The following is a 22,870-nucleotide window of genomic DNA, read 5'->3' as shown; positions in this document are numbered from 1 at the left end:
CAGTAAGAACAAGGAGAAGGATAAATGAGAAAGTCACCATCTCTTCCATGTCAGTGAGCTACAGGAAGAGAAGAAAAAAAGGGTTAGGGAAGTATGAGCTCAGCAGATTCTCCCGCACCCCCAATGTGTTTTGTGGGGCTCAGGGAGATTTGAACACTCCATGTTGTAACATCCTGTTGAGAAGCATCAAAGAATATTTTATGGCCTAATAACAGTAAAATAGCAAAACTTCACTTAAAAATCCCCAGTGGGGTGTAGAGTCATTTGCCTTCTCCCTCGTGGACCTCAGAGGTGTGCAGACAACAGAGGGATGGGCGGCAGCACCGTGAGCTCCGCCAGGAGCTGAAGGCATCCAGTGAGGTCTTCCCATTGGAAGAAGGAATGGAGAAGGTCTCTCTGCCTCCTGCATGGAAAGTCACCGTTCCCCGCCTGACCCTGTAACAGCAGCAGGTTTCCCAGCTCCGTAACCAGTTTCCCGTCCTCCCGGGGACCCGGCTCATCCAATACCCACAGCCCACCACCTCCACGCTGCGGTTCCCACCGTGCCCCGGGCTGGCTGCGGGGCCGCGGCTGTAGATCCTGCCCTGGCAGAGCCACCAGACCCGCACTGGCGCCGGAGGGCAGGAAACGCCGTGGACAACAGCCTGTCCCCATGGCAGCCAGCGATCCCCTCCCAGCTCCTGCGTTTGTGCTTGACCCACCCTCCCCTCCATGTTTGTTTCTGCTCCCGTTCACTCTCTGTGTTTCACTCCTGCAGCGCTTCCTCCCGAAGCCGCAGCCCTCAGCCCCGTTCTGTGCTTCTGGGTTTGTGCTGGAGCCAAAGGGAACCCTCCCTGCCCCTGCCATGCCCCCCTGCAGCCGCTGCCCATCAGGGCTGTGTCCTGCTCCACTCATCACACAGGGCTGGGCACTGGCAGCTCCACACCGGCACGGGGCTGATCCCGGCCGAACCCGCACTGCAGGTGCTGCACCCGGTGCCGGTCCCAGTCCATCGGGAAGAATGGCTGAGCTGGGGCAGTGCCGAGCACCGGCCACCACTGCAGCAAGAGCCCAGCCCCGGGACAGCCCTTCTAGGGTGTGAGAAGCTTCCAAGCCCGAGCATCCGGACACTCAAATCAACACTGACTTAAAGGGAACCAAATTGCCTTGCCCCATCCCAAACCTGCAGGCAGATGAAAGGTCTCTGCCCCTTCCTCTGGCACACAGTATGGCACGGCATGGCACAGCATGGCACCGCACCCACAGAGCCCACCCTGACCTGGGGCAGGTCCCAGAGCCAGGCAGGGTGGAAACAGCACTCAGACTGAGTTGCTCACTCTGGTTTGCAGTTACAAGGGGTAATTTCTCCCGTACCATTGCAAGCTCTGAGCACAACAGAGGAACAACTGACAGCAAATGGTCCAGCTCCTCCACTTTTACAGCATGGATTCCTCCTTCCTGAAGGAAGAACGAGCAGAGAGCTTCAGATTCAACCCTCAGCAGTGCGCAGGGTGACAGACAAGATCCATTCAATATTCAATCTATTCAAGTGCGATAATGACAATAAAGAACTGACATTCAACAACTCCTTAAGAGCAAAAAAAGCCAAAAATTCTTCATCGAGGAGCACACGAATGAGAAAGAGTTGAAAGGAAATTAAAGAGGAGCAGCTGAAAAGGTAATGAATGTGCTTGCAGGCAGCAGGGAGCGCATTTCATAACATCACATGGGAGGCTCTGGGCAAATGTATGGCACGAATGAACAAACAGCCTCTGAGTTGCCCCCACAGAAAGATGGAGGAGCCAGACCAATGGAGCCTTTATCACAAGATGTCCTTTGGAAAACAGGAGCTGCCTGTGAATGGGAACAGCATCGAGCACAATCCTGCACAGCAAGAGAGGGTGGGTGAGGAAAAGCAGGAGAGGCAGGAGAGGTATCAAGGAGGAGCCCTGGGGCAGGACGGGCTCCTTGCTGTTTGCCATCCATCTGATGCCAGCGCAAAGGGTCCACAGACAAGGAATGAGAGAATAAAGGTCCCCCTTAGGTGCAGGAGCATGGTGGATGTGGACACACAACTGCAAGTGGTGCCCATCGCCCATGGCCAGTGCAAACCCTCCCAGGAGCAGAGCACACGCAGGAGATGCTGGTACTCAGGAGCAGCTCCATGGTTAAGGCACAGAACCTGTGCTCCATCTCCAGAACACAAACAGGAGCTGCAACACACACCCCGCACTCAAAACGTGCTTGTGTTCTGTGGAGTCACCCTCACACCTCCAAGCAGAGTCCAGAGGAAAACCATGACCACCAGAACACGCTGGCCCGCTCCCAGTACACACATGCATGTGCATAGAATCATAGAATCATAGAACAGTTAGGGTTGGAAAGGACCTTAAGATCATCCAGTTCCAACCCCCCTGCCCTGGGCAGGGACACCTCCCACTAAACCATGTCACCCAAGGCTCTGTCCAACCTGGCCTTGAACACCGTCAGGGATGGAGCATTCACAGCCTCCCTGGGCAACCCATTCCAGTGCCTCACCACCCTCACAGTAAAGAATTTCTTCCTTAGATCCAATCTAAACTTCCCCTGTTTAAGTTTGAACCCATTACCCCTTGTCCTGTCACTACAGTCCCTAGTGAATTGTCCCTCTCCAGCACCCTTGTAGGACACCTTCCCATCGTTTCTCAGACTTCATCACAGTATCTGCAGCAAGGTCTCTGCTGCCATAAAGGCCCAGGAGCAAGGACGCGCTCCTCTGGATCCCTGACAAATGGGAGAGTAAACAGAGGTGAAGGTCAAGCAGGGAGGTTTCCTGACACAGGAGCTTGGTAGCAGAATCCCATGGGGGCTATGCTGGGACTGGAGCTGAAGGGATGCAGCAAGGGCTGCTGTGACACTCCTGAGTTGGCAGCACATCCAGATCCTCCCCATCCTGGCAGGGCTGGTGGTCCTGCCTTCGGGAAACAACAGAAACAGGAAAGAGGTAAAGGGAAAGAAGACAAAGGTGAGCAGAGGCACAGGACAAACCCACATGAGGAGCGTCCCAGAGGAGCATGAAGGGCTGCAGCACTAGGCCAGGCACCTGCACTGGGCACCAGAACTGGGACAAAGTTACAGGGACAGGCACTGTGTGTGAAACAAACTCAAGGAACCTGTTCACCTTTCCCTGAGATTCTGGTGGGTCTTCTCCAATTATATGTATTTTTTTCTCAGTTACTTGTTAAAAGCTCAGCCCCTCAGCAGCGGTCTCAGCAGCGAATGCTCCCAATGGACTGGGGCAGACACCACTGGTCCCCTGCAGCATGTGAAATTCCACAGCATCACAGAACCCCAGAGTGTTTTGGGTTGAAGGGACCTTAAAGCTCCTCCAGCTCCAACCCCTGCCACGGGCAGGGACACCTTCCATAGAGCAGCTTGCTCCAAGCCCCTGTGTCCAACCTGGCCTTGAACACTGCCAGGGATGGGGCAGCCACAGCTTCTCTGGGCACCCTGGGCCAGCGCCTCAGCACCCTCACAGGGAAGAGCTTCTGCCTAAGAGCTCATCTCAGTCTCCCCTCTGGCAGGTTAAAGCCATTCCCCTTGGCCTGTCCCTGCAGGCCCTTGTCCAAAGCCCCTCTCCAGGTTTCCTGCAGCCCCTTTAGGCACTGGAGCTGCTCTCAGGTCTCCCCTTCAGGAGCCTTCTCTTCTCCAGGCTGCCCCAGCCCAGCTCTCTCAGCCTGGCTCCAGAGCAGAGCTGCTCCAGCCCTCGCAGCAGCTCTGGACTCACTCCAGCAGGTCCCCGATGCTCGCATGCTGTTGGGAGAAGGGATCAGAGCCAAGGGACAGCCCTGACCGGGAACCACCTGGAGCAGGAGCACTCCCACCCACAGCCCCTCACACCTCTCAGGCAGGGGCTGGGGATCAGCAGCAGCCCCCACGTGCAGGGACCATGGGGTGAATTGAACATCCCTGTTGTGACTTGTTTCCCTTTATGACCATGGTCCAGGGCTCTGTAGGGCCCAGGGCAGAGCAACCACTGCTCTGTGTTTGAATGGAGGAGAAATCAGCGTGAGGTTTCTGTGCACTGGATGTTGGCAAAAGGCAACCCGGGCCTGGCTCAGCAAGCACTGTGTATGCTGGCAACACAACAGGAATTTCTGAGTTTAGATCACCTCCTGAGGAAAGCTGTGGCCCTGCCATGCACGGTGCTGAATGCCACGCTGCAAGATCTGCCTCCACCAAAAGGAAACAAGATAAAGAGGAAAGGGAGGTTCTTGGTGCGCAGCAGGAAGGCACCGACGCACAAGCCTGTCTTGCGCTTACGTGCTGCAGATAACAACTTATTTGGCTTCATGGGTTTTCCAGCTGCTTGTGAGCCAGCCTGGAGGGATGCTGGGGATGGCTGATTCACCCCCAGCATCTGCTGCCCAGACAAGAAACCATCCAGCTACTGCTGCTCAAACAACATGTCCAAGAGCCCCTTAGTCCGACCCTTGAGCAGCACTGGCAGTGACAGGCAGCACTGGCAGTGACGGGCAGCACTGGCAGTTACAGGCAGCACTGGCAGTGACGGGCAGCACTGGCAGTGACGGGCAGCACTGGCAGTGACAGGCAGCACTGGCAGTGACGGGCAGCACTGGCAGTGACGGGCAGCACTGGCAGTGACAGGCAGCACTGGCAGTGACGGGCAGCACTGGCAGTGACGGGCAGCACTGGCAGTTACAGGCAGCACTGGCAGTGACGGGCAGCACTGGCAGTTACAGGCAGCACTGGCAGTGACAGGCAGCACTGGCAGTGACAGGCAGCACTGGCAGTGACGGGCAGCACTGGCAGTGACGGGCAGCACTGGCAGTGACGGGCAGCACTGGCAGTGACGGGCAGCACTGGCAGTGACGGGCAGCACTGGCAGTGACAAGCAGCCCCATTCTCCAGTCCCACCAGCCAGTGCTTTCGAAGGAGCAGCTGCCTCTGGTCCAAACACAGCTTGAAATGAATGTTTAAAGAGACTCGAGTCCTGATTAACTCTGAGTGGTTCAGGCCAACCCTCCCTCTCATCCAGAGCTACAACAGCTTTACTATTGGCCACCTGCAGGGATTGGGCTGCTGAGGAGCACAGTCATCAGCCAGCTCCATCCAGCTGCTGAACTCCCCATACACATCCAAAGGTGTTGGACCTATAAATCAAGCTGACCTCACCAAAGAGCCCAAGACAGGTTAAAGACATTCCCGTTACCTTCAGAGACCTGGGAATGTTTCCTGCTTGGCTCATTGCAACACCACAACACAAGCTACATGTCTAACCCATGCTCACTTGGAAAATGAGGGCCTGGAAGGCTTTAACTCTATCTAGGGCTGAAATCCCACCACAAAAAGCAAAGGTTCTTCTGGAGAGGATGGAGCAAGATCTTCTGTTCATCCAGCATAAAGACAGACATGCCAGCTGGATGGACAGGTCCTAATAAACACATGCAAAAGAGGTACAGAACTTCTCAGCATTAAGGAACAAATGAAATCAAGTTTGAGTAGAGAATGGAGGAAACCAGCAAGAGCAAACTGTAGCTGCCTGCATAGCACATACTCAGCAGGGCTCTGGTCCAGCAAATTCAAAGCCAAGAGAGCCCAAACAATCACCCTGTATCAGCAGCATCACTGCACCATCAGGTCCAATCAGTGACTCCCATATTGAACTCAAGTACCTTGAATTGAGCACCACTTTCCTGACAAGCACTCAACTTGAGTCTAAAACATTCCATGATGGAAACCACGCTCCCTCCTTGGATAAGGTAATAAGCGAACACCCATCCTCAATGAAACGAGGTGTGTCTGAGTTCTCATTCCATTTCCCTTGTTTAAACTTCTGATACAATCATTATTTCTTGTTCTGCCTTTCTCCGTGATGCTCAGAGCTCCTCAGTGCTCAGTTTCTGGCCACAAGGGTAGCTCCATTTAACACTGTCACGCTCAGTCTTGTTGAGGGCGAGAAGAAGAGGCTGACGCTCATAATGCATTTTCTCCAGATCTCAAATGATTTCTGTTGCTCTTTCAGCACCCTCTTTAATCCCAAACACACTTTAGAGAGCGCAGGAGCAGAGCCAGAGGCAATATTCCAGTATCTGTCTCCCAGCTGTCAGAGACAGCTATAAAACACAGCCCCACCTCAACCCCCCATCCACCTGCTTCCATCTCCAGGCATCACAGCAGTGCTGTCACTACCTTGGGTTCAGTTGACTTTGACCTCTCCACTCCTTTCAGACAGCCAAATCCCACATCCTTCCCAGGACCCACTCCCTGGTTTCTAGATGTGCCATTGGTCCTTAGCTACCGGCCAAACTTGACATCTGTGTGAATTAAAAGATAGTCTATTTTCACGGGCTCAGGTCTAATTTGCTTCACATGTATAAAGAGAGATGAGGATGGAGCCTCTCAAAACCCAAAAGCAAAAATAATTGAAACAGGAGGAGCAGGGGGGGAAACGGAACTGCAGAAGTACCCTCCTGAGCCACTGTGGCCACTGCTGGGGATTATACTGGGTCAGACAGACTCTGCTTTGGTCCAGTGGGGCTTTGTTTTGCTCTTGTTCATGGCACCTTGCTGACACCTTTATCCATAACTTCACTACTGCTTTAATTACAGACAAATTCATTCGCAGAGGTAATAGATTTACTCCTGCTTCTGTACTTTTATACTTAGCATATTGCAAACCAGTTATTTCTAACAGGTTCTAACAACCTGGTCCATAAAGATCAGGATCAATCCATAAGATCTTTATGGGTCAAGTTGTTAATGAAAGAACTCAGGACTTAATGTAAGCTTAGGTCCTTATGGATCTTCATCATCTTATCACAGAATCCCGGACTGGTTTGTGTTGGAAGGGACCGTAAAGCTCCTCCAGTCCCAATCCCTGCCACGGGCAGGGACACCTTCCACTAGAGCAGGCTGCTCCAAGCCCCTCTGTCCAACCTGGCCTTGAACACTGCAGCAGAACAAGAGGCTCTGGCGGTCCCTGGCTGGAAAGAGATGTGTCCACTGGCAACTCCTACATGGCTTTTCTCTGCTTTTCTGCAAACACTGCTGCCATCCCAGCACACACTGCTGCCATCCCAGCACACACTGCTGCCATCCCAGCATGTCCTGACTCCGGGCATTCGCTGCCTTCCCCCATCACCCCTCCATGCTTCCTTCCACTCATTACATTCCACTCAATTCTGGAAAGCAATGGATATCTAAAAAGCAAAGTCCAAATTCCCATTGATTGACCAGTACCAGAGAAGAGCCAGGCAGGAGCAGGAGGACTTTGTTGGACTGTCAAATTACTCAGCTGAGGCTTGAAGGATGCCAATGAGCTGTGAATGTCAGGCCACATTTGCAGTGGTCACAGCAAACTACAGGCCAGAGGCACTTCTGGGCTGGTTTATTGAAACTGGACCATCAGGAGAAGCTGACTTTTAACGGACTGACAGAAGGTTTCTTTCTATTGGAACCATAAAATCACTGGGGCATGGCAATAGACTGGATGCCCTGGTCTGGAAGCACTGATTGATGGTGCTTCGTGACATCTGGTTTGCATGATTTGAATTAATCAGAATTGTCATGGATATGGCAGCATCACACCAGCTGAGGGCTATGGACATGTATAGTAACCACAGTAAATACTGTTCAAAGCCTAGAGGAATGAGGTCAGATGGCATCTGCGGTCATTCAAACAGCAAAGATACTGAAAGGAAAGAAGGTGGCACTAATAAAGTTTGCACCCTCAATAAGCAGGTTGTTATACCATTGAGTGTACACTATTAAAGGCTATTCCACAACATGCAACATGTTCCTGAACAGTGAGATGAGACTCAGCAAAAACTGATCCTGTTCTGTACACACTTACTCAGCAGAAGAGAGGAACTACGCAAGTTGTGATGCCTGATACTGACCTGCACGTGAGATAGCAAATCAGGAATGGATTTATCAGCAATAAAAAAACATTTACCAGCAATAAGGGGGCTGGGAGGGAGGAAGGGAGGAGAGATAAAGGAATATTATGGAAAAATACACTTTGTCAGATCACAGAGGAGGGGAGTGACCCCCATCCAGCATCAGCTCAGCTTCACCTGGAGCACCGGTCCCCAAATCAATCTGTGCCTGACAACAAGCAGAAGCAGTGGGAAGAAACAGCATTTAGGTTTAGCTCCTCAAATGCCCAGCAAGTGCAAACACGCAGCTCGGGCATGGGCCAGGCCAATCCCAAGACAAAGCACCAGCACAGCTCCAGGTTTTGATCCCCTGGGAGACAGGACACGGCTGCTGCATCCCTCCACCAGCTCCACGTGCATATCTGGTAAAAACAGCAGGGATTCAAATGGGAGGATCAAAATGGGCTCCACGATGCTTAAAGCTCTGTGCTGTGAATGAAGTTCAGTTCTGCACGGTGAGTTGTGTTGAACCATAGCCCAGATCCCAGAGCAGCTTCTGAGCCTCAGGCTGAGCTGTGCCAGGTACCCACTGCTGCACAAGTGTCCTTACACCAGCAGTGCCTGGCACCACATGAAGCTCATGAAGAGCGAGAGCAGGTGAGGAGCAAAGACAGCACCAGAAAGCATCCCTTCCCACAGGCAGGGACAGCAAACCGTGCTCTGATCTGCCTGGGAGCAAGTGACCTCCTTGCCCAGGATAACCAGGGTGACAAGGAAGTGTCAATGTGATGAGTTATGCTGGAAAAACACTGATAGATCTTGTCATTGATTTGGCTCTTGGATCTGGAGCTGCATTGTAAAGGGATTACACCAAAGAACGGCTCAAGTGAAGTCATTTAAGCCCATGTACACGTGTTAGGACTCTTCAGTACCAGAGAAGTACCAGGAAGAATGAAAGGGAATCTGAAACAGTTCAGACACATGAATTAACCTGGAGTGGCCAACAGAAGGGGAGGTAGGGACACAAATACCAAACACAACAGTTGTGTTCATAGATCACTGCAGTGTTGTGCAATTACAAAGACAAAAAATTAATGGTTATTAGTGAAAGTAAATCAGCGCTCCTGCACTCCCTATTTTATGCAATTAGATGGGAAAAGCTTCAGCTGCAATGTAACTTTAAGCAGGAAAACAGAAACAGGAACATTTGCTGGCTGGAACCTTGTGTTCATACAACATCTTCCATACTGAAACTGGGATCGCAAATGAGAACCCGCTATTGCCATAAGCATGTACCAGCATCTCCAAGGACTGTGTAGCCACGAGCAGTGTGACCAGTGCAAACTGCTGCAAAGCTATAGGGAAAATGAGTGCCTCAGGTGGAATTGTCAATGGCAAGAGTGCAACTTCCACCCAAACCTCCATCACTGCCAGAGCAGCCTTTCCACCCTGCTTCCCAATGGGATTCCCATAGTCCTGCCCCAGTGCAGGCAGTGTGAGCACAGGGGGGCCGCCTTGCTCCCCAGTGCATGGCCAAGCCGTCACCTCCCCTTCCAGCCACCACTACAGGGTCACTCATCCTGCAGGAATTGAGCGACCAAACCCAGTGAAATGAGGATGAGAATTCAACGTGGGGAAGGCTGAGCAGGTAAAGCCAGTGGCGGGCACTGACCCTGGGACCACGGTGTGTAAGACCATCTAATGCCAAACCATAAACTGTGAGTGAATCCCAGCCTGGTTTGGGTTGAAGGGACCTTAAGGCTTCCAACCCCTGCCACAGGCAGGGACACCTTCCCCTAGAGCAGCTTGCTCCAAGCCCCTGTGTCCAACCTGGCCTTGAACACTGCCAGGGATGGGGCAGCCACAGCTTCTCTGGGCACCCTAGTAAACCAAAAGCCAAACTGGAAACTGCGCCAAAGCCTTATGACTCCATAGTTTGCAATACATGAATTGATGGAGCTAGTTCTACCGGATCATTGAAAGAACAGATGAACAGGCTGGAGATGAAGCAGAAGTACCCCGATATCAGAGATGCCTTCTGTCAAAGATGCTTACACGTTCTGCTGGGCAAAGAAACAACCCCCTAAATGCACAGTCACAACACCAGGAGGTGCCACCATCAGAGAGGGGGGAAGGTGCCAGGATAAGCTTAGAGATTGTGTGTATAAACTAACTTGGAAATAACAAGGATAAACTGAAGACCAAGATCTGTGCATCAGAATCTGCTCCAAATTAGTAACTTGGACAGAGAATAGGCAGAACACAGCTTCCTACAGCTGGAAGAGATGAAATGGCAATGCAACGCTCTGAGGCTGTGCTCTGTCACCTCTTGTGTATTGCTCTGCTGGCTCTGTCATCCAAGATTAACATTCTCTTTCCCTGGCTCAAAGCTCACGTTTGCACCCTGAGCTTGCCCATGGCATAAAGAACATTTGGGCGAACAGAACCACGCCATTCCTTCTCGAGTGGTGACTCCACAAACCGTGCTGGGAACAATCTCCCTGAGGCCTCTGCACATTGAAGAACCAGGACTCGGGAATGCCCAGGAATCGAGAATGCCCAGGAATCAGGAATGTTTGCTGACAGGGTACACTTACAACTCAGAGCTTCATCCACACAGCTCTTCCCACATCCTGGTCCAATTCCATAGGCCAGGAAAGGAAAGGCCACGCGAGGAAAGACATCTTTGCAGACACTTGCACCCCACACTCCTCTGGCAATGGCAGCACCAACATTGCATCCACAGCTGTGTGATACAGAGCACGAGGTGCTGCCCACTGCAACTGAGCTGATTGATACACCTGAAGACAGCGGGACTTCAGGCCCTCCACTCATTCTTGAGGCTGGGAGAGCTCTGACTGATGTATTAGTGCATCTCTCCGAGACAGTGCTGTTCCACAACCCTTGACACCAAGCAGACAGGAGACAAGAGGCCCAACGCTCTACAAAACAGCCCATGTTGTCATAAAAATATCTGGAATGAGACACAATGAGACTTGGGAAGGAGGGAGCCCACTGAAGGGGGAACTCACTGCAGAACAAGCTTCAGGAGTATCTGGGGAGTCCAAGTTTGAACATCTCTAGATTTGCAATTACAGCCTGCTGCCAAACCCTCACTTTTGGTGTAAGCTCACAGGCTGCAGCCAGAAGGACATGGGTTGACAGCACACCCATCCATCCATCCACACCCCTGCACAACATAGAATCATAGAATCCAGACTGGCTTGGGCTGGAAGAAGCTCATCCAGTTCCAACCCCTTGCCACGGCCTCTGTGCCCAACCTGGCCTTGAACACTGCCAGGGATGGGGCAGCCACAGCTTCTCTGGGCACCCTGTGCCAGCGCCTCAGCACCCTCACAGGGAAGAACTCTGCAAGTTCTTCCAAATACACCAACTAAATGCAGAAGAAACTTCCTGACCCAGCACGAGACGGTGGTGCTGGGAGCTTGTTCCAGAGCAGTACACACTGGGCACTCCCATTCCTCCCCCTTAAAGCCCTGTTCCTTTAACTTCTTGCACTGCGTTTGCTTCCTGCACAGCGCTAAGGCAGGACTAATTGCTATTGTTCCTCCAGCACTGTGCAGATACTCACTTGCTGAGGTGTGTGATTCACAGGCTCTACCCACAGGATGAGGAGTGCTGGGACAGCAGAAAACAACTCGAAGCCAGGGGTGGATGCTGAACAGTGTGGCGGGACCAGGGGGGAACTGAGCCTGCAGACACCCCCCTCTGCATGGTCACATCCTCCAGCGCGCAGGGAGAGCCCTCGTGAGTCACCTCACCCAGAGCTGGTTCTGAGAAGGAGCAGCAGGCGCCGATGGATGCCACTGAGCTGTGAAACGTGGGCAACAAAGAGCTCCTCCAGCGAATGCTTAGGGAGGGTTACCCCTCATTAACACAAGTCAATGGACTCGTTGAGGGGGAAGAGCAGCACCGAGGAGCCGGGGCTGAGCCTCGCACAGGGAAGCAATTCCTCTTCTCTCTCCTATGCACACGGTGTGCACAGACCACGAGCAGCACCAGGGAACAGGTCCAACAGGAGAAAGCCCCGGAGCGCTCATCACTGCAGGCACATACTCAAGATGAACCCAGAGTTATCCATTAGCAGATGGGATCAGTCCCGAGCCACTGCCACTGAGCCGTTAGCAGGGAAAAGCCCAAGTGGAAAAGTGCATCAGGAATTGTTCAGACATTACCTAAAAATTCAGGGATGATCCTGAGCTCCGTGGAGGCACCACGTGGGCACGGAACAGTCCTGGCTGTGCTGGAGCAAGGGGCAGCCACAGAGGGCTCTCCTGAGGGATCTGGCCAGGCTGGACCCATGGCTGTGGCCAAAGGGATGAGGTTCCAGATGGCAAAGTGCCAGGTCCTGCACTTGGGTCACACCAACCCCCTGCAACGCTCCAGGCTTGGAAAGAGCGGCTGGAAACTGCTCGTGGGAAAGGAGCTGGGGGTGCCGATTGATGGAGCTGAACATGAGCAGCTTGTGCCCAGGCAGCCAGGAAGCCCCCAGCATCCTGGCCTGGATCAGCACCAGTGCGGCAGCAGGGCCAGGGCAGGGATTGTGCCCTGCACTGGGCGCTGGTGAGGCTGCACCTCGAATCCTGTGTTCAGCTCTGGGGCCCTCACTACAAGAGAGACATTGAGGGGCTGGAGCGGGGCCAGAGAAGGGCAGCGGAGCTGGTGCAGGGCCTGGAGCACAGTGTGATGGGGAAGGGCTGAGGGACCTGGGGGGTTCAGTCTGGAGAAGAGAAGGCTCAGGGGGGACCTGATGGCTCCCTACAAGTGCCTGAGAGGAGGATGGAGCCAGGAGGGGCTGGGCTCTGCTCCCAAGGAACAAGGGATGGGACAAGAGGAACCGGCCTCAAGAGCTCCCAGCAATGAGGCACTTTGCTCCCACCCCACAGAGCTGTGACAGCTCCCCACGGACCCTCAGCTGTGCTTCCACCCCTGGCATCGCACATTTCCTCGTGGGAACTGAGCTGAGGAGGGCTCGGGAGGTGCCTCTGCAGCTCAGGTCACTTCCACTGCAAATTCCTGGTAATTTATGGGGCTTTTGTCACTGAACATCTCCTGATCTGGGGAATGCTGACGAACGCCGGGGGTTTATTTCCATGTGGGCATCTTCAGCACGTCGCGTGCTGTGTTGTGGCACTGCCAGCATAGGGACACCAGCAGCAGCTGGAGACAGCAGGAAACCCCCTTGGGGCTGATCCACAGAGAACCATACGTTAAAAATGGAGCTGATCTCAGAGTTTTCCACCAACCCAGACTGCAATAAAAATACTCTCCTCTGGAGAGAGCTGTAATATAAAGCCCCTCACACCACAGCCCAGGCTTTCTTACCAGTAAATGTGAATTATGGCTCAATTATGCTCACTTTGCCCTCTAAGCACAGATAAGGAATGGGGGGGGCTGCCCTTGTGGCTTCTTTCCAAACCAAGATGCATGGCACAGGTCTGTGCCTGCTCCTGACGCCTCCTCACAGCACATTTTGTGACCAGCTTCCCTCTGAGGGTCCGTGAGATCCCCCCTGTGCCGCTCCAAACAAAACTCCAGCTCCTGGCATGGATCAACTGTTGAAGCCTTGAGCTACAGAGCCCTGGAATCTACTGCAACGACTATGGGGACGGAGCTCAGTAAAAGGAGAGAAATGCCCACCTCGACAACACATGTCCACTAGGTCCCTAATGCCTTGATATAGAGAGCAAGTTGTACATAGAGAGTGACTTAGCTTTAAAATTCATGGAATCCCAGCCTGGTTTGGGTTGGAAGGGCCCTTAAAGCTCCTCCAGCTCCAACCCCTGCCACGGGCAGGGACACCTTCCCCTAGAGCAGCTTGCTCCAAGCCCCTGTGTCCAACCTGGCCTTGAACACTGCCAGGGATGGGGCAGCCACAGCTTCTCTGGGCACCCTGTGCCAGCGCCTCAGCACCCTCACAGGGAAGAGCTTCTGCCTAAGAGCTCATCTCAGTCTCCCCTCTGGCAGGTTAAAGCCATTCCCCTTGGCCTGTCCCTACAGGCCCTTGTCCCAAGCCCCTCTCCAGGTTTCCTGCAGCCCCTTTAGGCACTGGAGCTGCTCTAAGGTCTCCCCTTCAGGAGCCTTCTCTTCTCCAGGCTGACTCAGCCCAGCTCCCTCAGCCTGGCTCCAGAGCAGAGCACAAGGGATGTGGCACAGCACATGGTACGGCACAAGGGATGTTGCATGGCACAAGGGATGTTGCATGGCACAAGGGATGTTGCATGGCACAAGGGATGTGGCACAGCACTCAGCAGCTGAACGTCCCAGTCCCAAACCCATCAACCTCAGGCACAGCTCCAGGACAGTGACCCGCAGCTCCCCACTGCAGGCTAAAGCCTCCACGCAGGATAAAGCAAAGTGGATTGATTTCAGTCAGGGCAATCACCAGTTTTAACCATGATAAATCCCTGTCAGAGGATCTGGGTATGAATAATGGAGCTGATGCTGTTTTGCAGTGTCGTCCTCAGCAGTTTTCCTAGAGAAAGGCTGAGCCGGATCAATTCCTCACCGTTACATTAGATTAATTTGCAATGAAAAAGAGACTTTACAACCAAAAGTACTTTTTCCTGAGTACATCCCCTGTAACTATGCGCATTGTGCATCTATCTGAGCAATTATAATAGAAAATATAGGCTAAAATGTAAGCTAAATCATAATCCATTTCCAGTTTTTAGCTCTACCCAATTGTAGAAAAGAGCCAGTAGCAGATTTCTCACTTAACAAGCGGATGAGCAGCTTTTGACTTGATTTAACTCAGCGTGGACTGACATAAAAATTGGCACTAAATTATGTTCATTTATCATGTTAAGATATTTCTCAGTACTAATAAATTAAATACAAGTACTCGAAACTGCCCGTGCTGGGCTATAGGAAATGTGTAAGCAACAAAAACACTTCCTGCACCTACAAGCAAGCATAAAAAGGGACAGGCCAAGGGGAATGGCTTTAACCTGCCAGAGGGGAGACTGAGGTGAGCTCTTAGGCAGAAGCACTTCCCTGTGAGCTCTAAGGTCCCTTCCAACCCAAACCATTCCGTGGTTCTATGAATCAGACACACTGATGGGACACGCTCCCTGGACATGGTGTGGCCAGTGCTGCCCCTGACCCCAACCTCTTCACCCTGGTTCAAGGGACACCAGGTAAGACGCAGCACTTTATTACACTGAGGATCTCAGTCCACTCTCCCACGGATCCTGTCTGGATGCTGACAGAGCTCAACCATCTGCGTTAGGGAAACAGGCACAGAAAAGGCTATAAAGAGACTTTAAAATGTGCCGCATTGAGCCGCACACAGAAGCGAGCATGGGGCTGCTCAGTGAATGAGGACACAAAGCAAAGAGGAGCAGCTGCCTCATTCATGGATAATCTGTTCAGAAAGAGACCACTTCCTATGGAACAACAATGCACGGCTGGTAAGCAAAAAGCATCTAGGAGCGTGTGCACAAGTGCTTTGATTCTCCTCTAGAGGGGTGAGAAACCCAATACAGCAACTGACAGCCAGAGATCTTTACAGCAGCAGAATGCAGCTGCTGTGGCCAAGGATCAAACTCTTCAGCACAGCTTCAGGCCATTGCATGGGTCAGTTCCTTGCCTCCAGACCTCCCTTCTGCAGCAGTGAAGTTCTCATGGTTTTATTCTGCCTGGGAGCAGGGGATTGAGCCAGGGGCAGTGGCCACTCTCCTGCCCCTCTGGAGCTGCAGCACAAACCCTGCTCTCCTCATCTTGCTCCTACACGGAAAAGCACTGGGTGCTCAGGCTGGCTCCTGCCTCTTCCTCCTTCCCACACAGCTGCAGACACTGGGATGTGTCATACAACCACAGCCTGCTTTGTGTTGAAGGGCCCCTAAAGCTCATCCATCTCCAACCCCTGCCATGGGCAGGGACCCCTTCCACTAGAGCAGCTTGCTCCAAGCCCCTGTGTCCAACCTGGCCTTGAACACTGCCAGGGATGGGGCAGCCACAGCTTCTCTGGGCACCCTGGGCCAGCGCCTCAGCACCCTCACAGGGAAGAGCTTCTGCCTAAGAGCTCATCTCAGTCTCCCCTCTGGCAGGTTAAAGCCATTCCCCTTGGCCTGTCCCTACAGGCCCTTGTCCAAAGCCCCTCTCCAGGTTCCCTGCAGCCCCTTTAGGCACTGGAGCTGCTCTCAGGTCTCCCCTTCAGGAGCCTTCTCTTCTCCAGGCTGACCCAGCCCAGCTCTCTCAGCCTGGCTCCAGAGCAGAGCTGCTCCAGCCCTTGCAGCATCTCCATGGCCTCCTCTGGCCTCACTCCAGCAGCTCCACATCCCTCTGGTGCTGTTGCCCTGGAGCTGGATGCAGGGCTCCAGTGGGAAAAGGAAAAGTCTTTCCATTCCTCACATTTAAAATTACCTCAGAGAATATAAAATGCAAGAACATGATTTGAGCTTTTTATTTCTGCTTTGTGAGCGCAGATCAGGACCTAAGTAGAGCACCGTGTGGGAGGGTGCATATATTTAAGCAGCGGGCACCATTCACGCCGCCAGGGCTCACAACACATCCCTCATGCCAGGTGGTGTCCACAGCTGGAATAAAGCTGGACAACACCTCCCTGAGTCCCCTGATCCACCCGCAGCACCAGTGCTGACTCCTGAGGGCAGGAATGGGCATCGGTGATTCTCAGACACATCAGGCTGCTCCCCCACAGGAGCTGCTGCAGGTTAAAGCTAATGGGGGGAAACGTTGTTTTAACCTAGAGCAGCTCCTCGGTCTGCTTAAACGTGGTTTAAAGGTTAAAGAAGAGAAGTTGCCAGCACATGATGGAGGAGAAACCCCTGAGAACCTCCAGGAGCGAATCCCATCCGCTGCTCCTTGCTCTCCCTCTGGCTCTTACTGCTCTATTTCCCCAGGCTCAGCCCACTGGCAGTGAGCAGCTTCCCAAGCACCACTCTCAACAGGAGCCTCTTTTCTCTCTACCTATGCATTTTTTATGGGATTGCTGTGCTGCAATTCTTTGGGATGCGTTTTCCCAGCTTTCCGTGCAAAACTAAACACAAAACCTGCACCTCATGCTCTGCAATCCCAGCCACGGTGGGAAAAGGCCATGGAGGGCAGGCACTGCTGCCCACCAGAGGCTGCAGGATGTGGCTTCCCAGGAGATACACCCCTGGTTTGGTCAGACACCTGCGGGAAGGCAGTGCTAGCACACAGGGGACTCCAGTGAGCACTGAGACACTTCTGCGTCATCACCTTCTCCTGTACCAAGCCCGAAACGAGGGAGATTCCACTTCCAAATGCTCCCACTGAAAGGCTTTGGGGATTGGTTTCAGACGCGGCTGGACGCTGCAGATCCACAGTCCATCACTGCTTCAGAGGCACAAAGCTCAGCCTGGACTTGCTGCTGCCTCCTTAAAAAAACAGGCTGTCAGCTCCGGAGTCCTGTGGGTGTTTGGGATAATTTTAGCTGGATGTCCACCACCCCCTCCGCGGGGCGATGCACAGCCCAGCACCGAGCTCTTCCTGAGGGATCAGCAGCCCCAGCCTGCATCCAGAGCGGGCAGGAGGGACAGGGGAGCTCCATCAGTGTTAGGAAGCATCCCCAGGGCCTTGCACATCAGCCTCCTCTGCCCAGGCTTACACATCTTCCCCATGCACAGGCCAGCACCAGTGCGCACAGATCAGAGCTGGGGGAGGAGTCACAGAATAGAACCACAGGTTGATTTGTGTTGGAAGGCAGCTTAAAGCTCATCCAGCTCCAATCCCTGCTACGGGCACGGACACTTTCCACTAGAGCAGCTTGCTCCAAGCCCCAACCAACCGGCTTTGCACACTGCAGCAGAACAAGAGACCCTGGCACTCGCTGGCTGGGAGGAGACACGTCCACTGGCAATTCCTACATGGCTGCTCCCTGCTTTTCTGTTAGGGAGAGGAAACAGCCCAGAAGATTTACTGGTTATGTCTTCCCATAGGACACACACAACAGCCCTGCTCTGCAAACCACCAGTCAGAGCCAGTGTCCCTCTGCAGCACCCGGAGCCACACCAGAGAGGTGCCTTGGCTCCCTCCCCACCTGCCCATCAGTAGACCTCACAGGATGCTCTGCAACCACTCATGGGAGTTCAAATCCCAAGGGAATGGCACCATCCCATGGCATCCTGGCTTGCCACCAGTCCTGGCTGAGCAGAAGCTCAGGAAATCTTTGCCTCTCTCTGTTTTGGAATATGAAGTTACTCCTTCCCTTCCCTTGGCTTAAGAGGGGAATCAATGCTTCGTGCACTGGTTTTCAGCTCTTATTTCCTTTGCATTAAGGAGATAACAGCCAGAATATGAACCTGAACTGAGGAGGTGCCTGAGAACAGGACTGAGGGCAGAGACTTCTGCAGCTACAGGAGAGAATAAGCAGCTCCATCCCTGGTCTCAGCGAGACCTCAACAGCCTCTCACCAACAGAGCTCCATCAATCCCACTGTCCATGCCCCTTGTTCCTTGGGAGCAGAGCTCAGCCCCTCCTGGCTCCATCCTCCTCTCAGGCACTTGTAGGGAGCGATCAGGTCCCCCCTGAGCCTTCTCTTCTCCAGACTGAACCCCCCCAGGTCCCTCAGCCGTTCCCCATCACACTTGTGTTTATTCAAGCTCATGTCTCCGGTCGGGGTTGAAGCCTCCGGGTGGGTTTTCAGACATCTCAGGTTTTCCAGAAATCCCGGAGTTGTCTCCAAGCCTTTTCGGTTCCTTTGCAACTCCCCAGCACAGTGTTTATTCAGCTGAAAGCCTTGGAATTCCCCGCTAGTGGTTTCCATTGTTCTGGGCAATCCCTACCCTGGCTGTGACCTCGTCTCTGAAAGGCAGCGTCTCCGGAGACAGCGCTGCCCATGTCCTCATGATGGGCCAGCACTTTCAGGCTGAATCGTCTGAGCACTGACTGAGACATCCTCCAGCCTCCAAAGAGAAACAGGACCCATCTCCTTTCTCCTGCTCCACACATGGGATGCAGAGAGGCAGGCGGAGATGGGATGGAAGCTTGGGCCCTCCTGCAGTGCAGAAACAGGAGGGATGTGCTGGAATGGGAACGGAGCACATCTGGATTTCCAAAAGGAGCCTCTTCCTTGCAGTGCAGAAGTAGCTGGTGGCATTCTCTGCTGTGCACTCCCCACTCTGCTATAAGAGGTGATAGACCCTCAGGGTCTGGACCAGCAGAGCTTGCACATGGCCCTTCCATCTGGTGGGCAGGGTTGTCCCCAGGTCAGAGCAGGCAAGGGGTGCTCCAGTGCTCCCATCACCAGGCAGGCATCTGACTGCAGGTGCCATCAGTGTCCTGTTCCTTCTTCCTGCTCACAGAGCATACGTCCTTCACCTTCCTCAGCCCACCTGAGTCCCGCTGTGCACCTGTGGGATCACCCTGGGACACAGACACTGCTCCTGGCCTGGAGGAGAGCCCCCAGAGCAGCCAAAGCATCTGCATTCCTGCTGCTGCCCATTGGCAGGGCCACAGCCACAGGAACCAGGCAAGGAGAGCAGCAGGCCAGGGAAAGGGCCTGTAGGAGGGGAAGAGGAGGCAGGGAACACACATGGCTCTGGAGCTTCCCATGGGCTTCTCCAGAACACAGCAAACATCCCATACATCCCAAAGCACCTCATGGAGCCAATGGGGTCGTGGCAAGCCCAGCAGTGACAGATGGGACAGGCTCAGTTCCTCATTTTCCCCCTGTCCCTTTCCACAGTGCTCAGATAGGGACCCTCAAGGCACCAGGAATGAGCACTGAGAGTGCCCAGATCAGAGCTGGTGTACGGGGATGCTGCAGGAGCCAGGGAAGCTCAGGGCCAGTCACAGGACACAGCTCTTATGAATGCATTGTTAAGCCAGCTGCATTTTCCTGCTTCCCTTTAAGTGAAGGTACCTCAGCTAACACAGCAAACCATGCAGCTTCTATTTGGGGAGTCAGCCCCCACCTGAGCCATGAATGCAGCTGAACCATGAATGCACCTGAGCCATGAATGCACCTGAGCCATGAATGCAGCAGCCCTCTGCATTCACTGCCTTGATCTGCAGGAGAGGATGCCCTGACCCCAGCCTGAGCACATCTGGGGTCTGTGTCCTTGTGGCAGCATGGGAGCATTGCACAGGGCGCAGCACAGGGTGTCTGGGTCCCCTCACATGTGGGGCTGCAGGAGTCTGGCAGAGCATCCACTGCACCACCCTGCTGCCCATGGGCACCCCACATGGCCCAGGAGCTCCTGCTCCTCACTCTGCAGCACCAGAGCCAGATCCCCCTGCACATGGACCAGGCTGCACTGGGCAGGATGCTGGTGCTGGGCAGGACGCACTGTGCTGCTGTGCACTGCCCCATGGCCCCAGTGCTCCCCACTGCACCCTGTCAGCCCCCAGAGCGCTGCCTGCCCCCCACAGTGACCATCCCATGGGAGCAACACCCCCACCCCCAGCCTCCGGCAGCCTATGGGTCTCCCCGGTGCTGGCTCCCAGCTCAGAGGTCGTACCAGAGACATTTCCACCCTCCAGCTCTCTGATATGCATCTGCTCCCGGAGCAAGGGAGATCTGAGAGGGAAATTCCTGCTTTGCACAGTGCAAAGATGCCCAGCTTTGCAGAAACTGCCCCATTCCCTCCCCTGCCTCCAGGCTGAGCTATTTCACTAACTCCGCAGGTTGCAGCGGGGGCTGTGTAAGGAGAAGGGGTTACAGCGCAGCATCACAGAACTCCAGCATCGCTGCTCCCTCCCGTGCCCACACACACTCCCAGAACAAAGGCAGGGCAGGGAGCTGTGGAGCAGTGCCCAAGGAACAGCAGAGGAGAGAGGTGGATACCATGGCAGTGTGCAGAGCAGGGGCCCTCACTGACAGCCCTTAGACCCTGCGGTGCTGCATCGCACAGGGTGAGGCTGGAGCAGGACCAGATCCGGAGCTGTGCATCAGGGCTAAGTGAGCACAGGGGGGCATGAGAAGGAGCTGATGTGAAGGGAAAGAGACCCAGCCCTTGCCCACAACCCCAGCAGGGGCTGGGGCAGGAGGAGCAGGGACAGAGCCCTCCCTGCAGCACAAGGTCAGTGCTCGCTAGAGCAGAGCCTCAGTCCAGTCCTTCGACAGCAAAGGCAATGCTGCCGCTGCCCTGTGCTTGGCAGCCGAGCCTGCAGAGCAGTGCTGGGAGCACGCCAACACCCCAGCATGCCTGCTCCCTATCCAGCAGCACCCAAGCAGCACTGCAACCATGCCAGTCTCCAATAGAGCTCTTTCCCCATCCAAGAGGGGAGCCCTCACTTCCCTTCATCCCCTCCACACCCAGCAACGCTCTGCTCACCCCGTGTCTGTTTCATCTCCTGCACCCCTCATCCCTCAGGGGCACCCTATCTCCTGTCCACAGTGCCTTGCCCCAGAGCACAGGCTCCTCTCAGCCCACCCATCATTGAACCCTGCTCCCAGCACTCCACCTCGAATGAATACTCTTCTTCGTGACGGCCACAGTTACCACGACCCTTCAGGAAACTTCTTCCCAGCACTGACCAGTTTCCAACCACTCCACCCAATGCCCCAGGTAATCCCCAGCACTGCCCCGGTTTGCAGCAGCCACCCTACAGCCTCTGTGCGTCACCGTGTCACCCTCTGCCCTTCCATGTCACCCTCCACCTCTCCATGTCACTCCTTGCCCCATGGTACAGCCACCCCATCCAACACTGCACGGTGCCCATGTCCTCCATGTCACACGCTGCTGCCGGCACCCTGCTCGGTCCCGTCTCCAGGCAAGCCGGCTGTCAGTTCCCGCAGCCCGGCCCAGCCAGTGCTGGTGCCGTGCTGGAGCAGCGCTGGTACCGGCATCGTGCCCGTGCTGGATGCCCCGGAGCTGCGCCCACTCCCTCGCCCGGCCCCGCTGTCCCCGCGCTCGGGGCAGACGGCGCAGCGCGGGCGGTCCCGGGCCGATGCGGGTTCCCAGAGGCGGAAGCGGCCCCGGGCTGCGGCCGCACCGGGAGTCCCGGAGTGCCCCGGCCGCGCTGTGCCTCAGAAAGGCAGCGCTGCAGCGGGGCTGCACCCGCGTCCGCGCCTGCGGGCTCTGCGGAGAGAAGGGGAGCTGGAAACCGGGGAGCGGGGCAATGGGGAGCTGGGACAGCAGACAGCGGGGAGCCAGGCACCGGAGAGTCAGGCAATGGGGAGTGGGACAATGGGGAGCAGGGGCATCAGACAGGAGGGAGCAGGGACCCGGGCACCGGGGAGTCAGGCGATGGGGAGCGGGGCCATGGGGAGTGGGGCAACTGGGAGCGGAGGCACCGGGGCGGGTCCGGCCCGGAGCCGTCCTGCCGGGCCCGCGGCCGCCACGGCGGTGCGAAGTTTGCCGGGTGGCGCCGGGGCGGCCGCGCAGGGAGCGGAGCCGATCGCGCACTCACCGTCTGCTGCAGGTCGGGGATGCCGATGCGGACGACGATGGCGCCAGGTGCGGGCTTCTCCATGCGCGCCGCTGCCGCCAGCTTGGGGGAGCGGGGCCCGGCAGGGCTCCGGACCGGGTCGAGCCGCGTATCCTCCCGCAGGCCGGCGCCCGGCTCTCTGGAACGGGGCTGTCGCTCCGGCGGCGGCTCTGGCGGCGGCGACTCCGGGCTCTCATGTTTGCTGCCGGCGGGGCTCAGAGGCATGCTCCGTGCGGCGCGGCGGGGCGGCCCGACCGGCACCGGCACCGGTGGCCGCGCTCACAGCCCGCCCAGGGTCCCTGCGGGTGCGGAAAGGCGGTCAGCGCGGCGGCACGAACACGCGGGGAGACCCTCACTGCACGTGGACACCCCTGCAGGGACCCGCGGGGGGACCCCAGCAGAGGACTTCACGCTGCACCCCGGCCACTTCCACAGGGACCTTTACAGGACCCCTGAGTGGGCACTCAGAGATCCCCATCTTGGGGCTCTCCCGGCCATCCATGCAGGGATCTCATAGAGGCACCCCATGGGGTTCCCCATGGCAGGAAAAACCCACACACACCCCCAGGGATCCTCGTGTTGATCACCCCAACCGTACATGGGAAATTCCATGTCAGGGACAGACATCACCA

The 22,870-nt window shown here is 55.1% G+C and overlaps 1 protein-coding gene across 1 annotated transcript in view; it reads right to left on the bottom strand.

Moving 5' to 3' along the window:
* Positions 1 to 22,463, bottom strand: part of SHANK3 (SH3 and multiple ankyrin repeat domains 3) — a gene marked incomplete at both ends in the record, with an annotated part of 299,554 nt that extends 277,091 nt beyond the window's left edge. The window contains one exon of the mRNA XM_080626849.1: positions 22,221 to 22,463. Within this exon, the coding sequence (XP_080482975.1) occupies positions 22,221 to 22,463 (243 nt within the window). The remainder of the gene's footprint in view (positions 1 to 22,220) is intronic.
* Between the last annotated feature and the right edge of the window lie 407 nt (positions 22,464 to 22,870).

This window comes from Psittacula echo, assembly GCF_963264785.1.
Source record: "Psittacula echo genome assembly, chromosome: 1".
Lineage (NCBI taxonomy): Eukaryota > Metazoa > Chordata > Aves > Psittaciformes > Psittacidae > Psittacula > Psittacula echo.
The sequence above is the reverse complement of the archived record's forward strand: the minus strand, read 5'-3'. Positions and strand labels throughout refer to the sequence as shown.